At 47.5% G+C, this 6,749-nt stretch overlaps 1 protein-coding gene across 1 annotated transcript in view; it reads left to right on the top strand.

Annotated features, from left to right (window-relative positions):
- Positions 1-6,749, top strand: part of CCDC30 (coiled-coil domain containing 30) — a 161,038-nt gene that overhangs the window by 78,217 nt on the left and 76,072 nt on the right. Inside the window, exon 12 of the mRNA XM_075060183.1 lies at positions 6,560-6,578. Within this exon, the coding sequence (XP_074916284.1) occupies positions 6,560-6,578 (19 nt within the window). The remainder of the gene's footprint in view (positions 1-6,559; positions 6,579-6,749) is intronic.

Genomic DNA, 6,749 nt, shown 5'->3' on the forward strand with positions numbered 1-6,749 from the left:
GGTTTGGGGGGGAGAGAAGAGAAATGCACATTTCCCTTTAACTATGAAGGATGGGGTCAGAAGTACACCTTGCCTGTTAATTAGATCAGCAAGCCTGAGACCAGACCGCAGGCTACTTCTGCCTGGAAGCTCCTCTGTCGTGTGTACCCCCGGCTTCTATGGGAATGGGTAGCGGGGTGTGGAGCAGGGGAAGGAAAACCCTGACATTAGCTCCCTTCTTCCCTCCCCTCCAGCAAACAGGAGTCTCAGGGCAGTCTAGACTACCGCGCCCTATCGGCGCGTTAAAATCCGATTGCTCAGGGATTGAAATATCGCGTCTGGTCTGGACGCGATATCTCGATCCAGAGCGTGCTTAGACTCGATTCCGGAACTCCAGCTGGACGACCGGACTTCTGGATTCGACAGCGGGCGAGCGCGCGGATCGATCCGGCGCGGTGAAGACGGTGAGTAATCGTATTCGATTTCAGCTACGCTCTTCTCGGTAGCTGAAATTGCATATCTAAAATCGATTAAATCTCGTAGTGTAGACTGGCTCAGGAAGCAGCTTCAAGGCAGAGAGCAGGATCAGCACATGGCAGCGGGGAGGACAGCTGCAATTGCAAGCCTGCTGGGCAGCTGCAGCACAGGGACTTAGCGGAGCGGGGAGATGATAGGGAGAGCTGATGGGGGGCTGCCAGTCCACCCTGGTCAGGCCATCTTAGCCAAAGGCAGAACAGGCAGCCACCTAGAGCACCACTAGGTCTGGGGGCCCACTCTGCCGGGACCCCAGACAGTGGGAAGCATGGAGAAATGAAGAGCAGGGCTTGCTGAGTCCTAGAAGAGCCGAATGCCAGCACAGTCTGAGGGAGTGATTGGCTGCTGGGTCTCGGGAAGGGGTGGGAGAGGAACTCACTGTGAGTTGACTCTTCCCCGGCCTGAGGTGAGCCAGGCTTGGTGGCCTGGCAGTATCCTTCGTTGCCCCCATAACGTCCATTCTTCTCCCCTGCCCACGGAGCACCCCCTTATCCCTTTCCCCCCACAGAGCACCCCTTCCCTCCGCTCTCCTCTGTCAGAGCTGGGTGGGTGAGGTGCTGGGGAGGAGGGGAGGTGGCTGCCTGTTGAGGAATGAAAGTGAAAGTAACTCACTTCTCGTAGGCAACAGGGCGGCTCTAGGGATTTTGCCGCCCCAAGCACGCACGGCAGGCAGGTTGCCTTCAGCGATGTGCCTTGCGGAGGTCCGCTGGTCCCGTGGCTTTGGCGGACCTCTCTCAGGCATGCTGTGGGAGGTCCACCAAAGCTGTGGGCAGCGGACCCCCACCGGCAAGCCGCCGAAGGCAACCTCCCTGCCGCCCTCATGGCGACTGCAGAGCACCCCCCGCGGCTTGCGCCCAAGCATGACTTGGCATGCGGGGCTGAGCCGCCTGATAGGCACCAGGATTGGAATGGTACACAAGTCTGGCTGGGATAACCAGATAGCATGTGCGGAAAATCAGGGACAGGGGTTGGGGTAGGTAAGCAGATGTCCCGCTTTTATAGGACAGTCCAATTTTTGGGTCTTTTTCTGTAATAGGCTCCTATTCCCCCCTCACCCCAGTCTGATTTCACACTTGCTGTTGGTCACCTAGTGGGGTAATTGGCCTATATAAGACAAAGCCCCAAATATCGGGACTGGCCCTATAAAATCAGGACATCTGGATCTGGTCACCCTAGCTGGGGAGCTCGCTCTTCCCTGATGGAGCTTGAAAGGGCAGGATGAGCTGCTTGGCTCCATGGTGCCCCTCTGAGATCAGATGCTGTGCTAACTTCACCATGGTCTTCTGGGCTGTGGTAGTGCCCTTGGCATTGTGATTGGACCGAGGGTCTGCTGCTGCTGTTGCCACTCGCACCCCAGAGAGGGATTTTGGGTCCTGCAGCTTTCCACTATCTCTTCCTACTGCAAGCTGTTGGACGAAAGGTGCGGGGGTGACCAAGCATGAAAGCAGTACTGTGTTGCCATTTAGATTGTCATTTAACAAATTGTTCGCCAAAAATGCTTGCTAACAACAAAATAAATCATATCTTAGCCAAAAAAAAAAAATCAGTATCTTAGCCAAAAACGAAAATTAAGTTGTTGACAATTATTTGTGACAAAAATCAGTATCTTAGCAAAATCAGTATCTTAGCAAAGTATCAGTATCAGTATTTAGCCAAAAACAGAAATTAAGTTGTTGACAATTATTATGGACAAGTTTGGTATGGGGAAGGGAGTGGGCCAGTTTTTCACAGGAAACAAAAAATGTGATACTTTCCTATAGCCCTGTTACGCAAATAGAGCCCTCCAACAACTGTAATATGCTCATCTCTTACTAGTGTATAGAGCAGGGGTCGGCAACCTACGGCACATTGGCCAAAGGTGGCACGCGAGCTGATTTTGATGCAACACAGCGACGGGCTGAGCGGCTCAGCTCGCCGCTGCTCTGGGGTTCCGGCTGCTGCCCATTACCACCCAGGATCCTGTGTTAGCCCACTCAGCACCCTGCTGGCCTGTGACCCCAAGGAACCCAGCTGGCAGTGGGCTGAGACGGCAAGCTGATACCCTGGCTGAGCACTCAACCTGCTGTCGCCTGGTCCATTCACTGCAGCTGTAGCGGCTAAGCAGGACTAAATTCAACAAAATAGGAAACAAGAGTAACTAATGACAAGTGTGGACACTAGAGAATGACCCAACCTTTTTCGTCTGGTGTGCCAGACGCAGGTGCGACTGAGAGGCCCTGAGAGGACCTAGAGAGGCCTCTGAAGCACGGCGATTGTTTGGATTTAAATGGACCTTGAACTGTACGAAGAATTGAGTACAGTGTCATCAATGTTGCCACATGCAAAATCGATGATGAAGATTGTACAGTTTACTCATACCAGCAAACTTCTGGCATATATCCTAATGTAATTGCACTCGTTATTCTACTGACAATTCCTGTAACAGTAGCATCAGAGAACGGAGTTTCTCTAAAACTGAAGCTCATTAAAACTATCTCCGCTCTAACAAGGATCAGGAACAACTTGACTGGTCCTGCCTATTCTTGCAATCAAACAAGACATCACTTTGTCTTGTCATACGATGACATTCTTATGCCAAAAAGTCAGAAAGATTGCTTTTACTTAAAAACTAATCCTTGTTTCAATACCATCTTCATAGAAATTTCCATACCAGTTGCCAAATAAAAAAATTAATATTTTGCATCATTCTGTTCAATTAGAATTTTTTCTATAGTGCTACTTCTTTAGTGCTAGTCCATCTGCATTACAGTGGCTTAACTACGTTAAACTGGTTTAATAACATGCATGTGGCAAGTTTTCCAAAAGTGTCAGCTTATGTTTGTGTTGCTAAGAGCAAGACAGGCACAAGGGCACAATTTAATAATGCTGCCTAGGGCACCATAAATCCTAAGGATGGCCCTGACCTGGTTCCCAGCCCCACAGCTAGCTCCAACAGGCTGCTCTCCTGCAAGCAGTGGACAAAGCAGCGGCTGCCAAACATTAGAAGGGAGTACTGCTCAACTTTAAACAAGCATGTTCCCTAATGATCAGGAACGTAAACACGAAACACATTAATTGGGACGACTTTAAGGCCTGGTCTACACTACCCGTTATACCGAATTTAGCAGCGTTAAACCGATTAACCGGATGCGTCCACGCAACGAAGCCGTTATATCGATATAAAGGGTCTTACTATCGATATCTGTACTCCTCCCTGATAAGGGGAGTAGCGCTTCAAATCGGTATTGCCATGTCAGATTAGGAATGTGGCCGCAATTCGACGTATTGGCCTCTGGAGCTATCCCACAGTGCACATTGTGACGCTCTGGAAAGCCATCTGAACTTGATGCACTGGCCAGGTAGACAGGAAAACCCACAAACTTTGGAATTCATTTCCTGTTGGCCACGTGGAGAGCTCACCAGCAGGTGACCACACAGAGCTCACCAGCACAGGTAACAATGCATCTCGAGAATCGAAAAAGAGCTCCAGCCATGACTGCACGGGAGGTACTGGATCTGATGCTGTATGGGGAGAGGATTCCTTGCTAACAGAACGGTTCAAAAGATGAATGAAAAAACATTTTGAAAACTTTCCAAGGCCATGATGCAGAGGACACAGCAGGACTCAGTACAGTGCCGTGTGAAAGTTAAGGAGCTCAGCACAAGCCTCACCAGAAAACAAAGAAGCAAAGGAAGGGTCCGGGCAGGGCGAAAACATGCCGCTTCTACGCTGAGCTGCATGCAATTCTAGGGGTCACACCACTATCCACCTCGTCCGTGGATTCCGAGTGGGCGTAATTCTTAGCTGTGCCTGAGGATTCTGCGACAGGGAAGATGGGAAGGAGAAGAGAGGACGAGCTTACACACACACACACACACGGTGTGTGTCTCTGTCTCTGTCTGCCCTCCCTCCTTTCCTGCTGCCTTGCACTGTAGAGTGTGAGAGTTAACCCTTGAGAGCTCAACCAATTACTAGTTCATCATTTAGCAGTAAGGGAAATATCCCACCCTCTGAGTCCTCCACCTCAACCAAGCTTCACAATCATCATCGCTGTGTACCAGTATGAATTGTTTGTTTAAAACTTATACTCTGTGCGCGTGTGTGTGTGTATGTATGTATGTGTGTGTAATAAATAAATAAATTAAATAAATAAATAAAAATATGTATATAGTCTTTTGTCTAGTGAAAAAAAATTTCCTTGGAAACTAACCCCCTCATTTACATTAATTCTTTTGGGGAAATTGGATTTGCTTAACATCGTTTTGCTTAAAGTCACATTTTTCAGGACTACAACGTTAAGTGAAGAATTACCGTACTGAATGATTTCAGAGTAGCAGCCGTGTTAGTCTGTATCTGTAAAAAGAACAGGAGTACTTCTGGCACCTTAGAGACTAATACATTTATTTGAGCATAAGTTTTCATGGGCTGTATGCTCAAATAAATGTGCTAGTCTCTAAGGTGCCAGAACTACTCCTGTTCTTTTTACTGTACTGAATGTTGATGACAACTGCGTATGTGCGAAGAATGCAAGAAGAAAACAGAATGCTGTAAGACCCTTGAGTCCTCAGTTGTGTGAATTTGTCATTCTCTTAAAGCAGTGGTGCTGACATATACCTAAGCACAGCTTTACATGGGCCAAACAGGTTCTACGTATTTTAATAAGATTTCCAGGCACCTGTATTGATTTATATTTTAAGTTCAGCTTGTCTCATATGTGTTTAGATAGAAAGAACCTATGTAGGGTACTGTTTATTTAAAAACAAAGAAATCAGTGCATAAAACATGAATTATAGAAAACAGGTTAAAAACAGTAAAGTTACTCCTGATACTTCCTTGTGTAAACTAAAGTGATGTAAGCATGATGACAAAACTTTAGCGAATCGGCCGTTAGCCTACTGTGTTGAAGCAGGCCACGGGCCTTATGAAATGCTGTGGTGGGCCGTGTACAGCCCGAGGGCCATAGGCGGGGCACCCGTTTTAAAGTATATTTGTACATGGAAAGTGCATATGTAAATGGCACATTAATCCTTAGTGTCGTTCCATAGAACGTGTCCTTATATCTTTTTTCATATAACCATTTACTTTGCATTTTCACTTTTGCTACATGCTGGTTCTGGGAGGTCAGCTCAGCTGTATGGAGATGTTAAAGTCACTAGAAATGTTTATACAAACAGCAGAATTTGACAACCGGGGTGAATACAATGACTCCCTGCTTCAGCTAATGCGGGGTTTGAACCTGCATCCTTCAGCACTCAAAGCATGAGCTTGACTTCCACAAATCACAAGGAGAGGGGGATTCTAATTCCCTAAAACCCTTGACAATCCTAGCCTATAGGGCTCATTTTTATCCCCATGAGATTGCCCTACGCTAGCAGGATCCCTGGAGGATGTTTAAGGCCCTAATCCAGTACTTATCATTCAGCATGTGAGTAGCCCTGGTGAGATCAATGGAATTACTCGCATACTTAAAGGTACACTCATGGTTAAATGCTTTGCTAGCTCAGGTGCAGAGTGCCTGATGCCTTGCAGGACTGATCTCTAAGGCAGCATTATGGCTTCCTGGTGCTAGAGGCTGGAAGGAGCTATGAATCTGACCCAGTATCTACCTGGATGAGCTGTGCTCCTGAGCTCTGCTGGGGGAGGAGGGGGCCAAAGGCACATGTCAGTTGGGTAGGGGAAGAAGAAGCTTTCCTCATTTACAGGTTAGGGATGATGGGGTCTGTTGGGCTCCTTGGCTGCTCCTTTTTGGGGACCGTCAGGATGAAGGAGTCTATGAGCAGTCGATGTAGGGACGTAATGTTAAAAAGGTGTCTGGATCTCTTTCCCACGTTCTTCCAGAGACCCTTGTTGTGCAGCTGGGTTCTCCCTTTTATAGTTTGGTCCTGAGCAGCCAATCCACCCTTTTGACCAACATCCATAGACTGTGCTGGAGCTTGCATGGCATAGGCAGCTCTCAGTGTTTTCTCTTAGCCTCTCTGTTTCTAGAGTTGCTGTTTCTATAATACGTGTTTTCATGATTCAAATGGCAAGTGTATGTTTTTAAACTTGGGATTTATTTGCATCAAGATCACAAGTTTAGAGACGGAGTTACTGTCATAAACAGATAGTTAAGGGTTAATGTCTCTTTTACCTGTAAAGGGTTAAGAACAGGGAACAACACCTGACCAGAGGACCAATCAGGAAACAAGATTTTTCAAATCTCAAGGGAGGGACGTTTTGGGTGTGGGTCCTTTGTTCTGTGTCTCTGTTGCTCTCT

The sequence above is a fragment of the Chelonoidis abingdonii genome, chromosome 23 (genome assembly GCF_003597395.2).
Source record: "Chelonoidis abingdonii isolate Lonesome George chromosome 23, CheloAbing_2.0, whole genome shotgun sequence".
NCBI lineage: Eukaryota > Metazoa > Chordata > Testudines > Testudinidae > Chelonoidis > Chelonoidis abingdonii.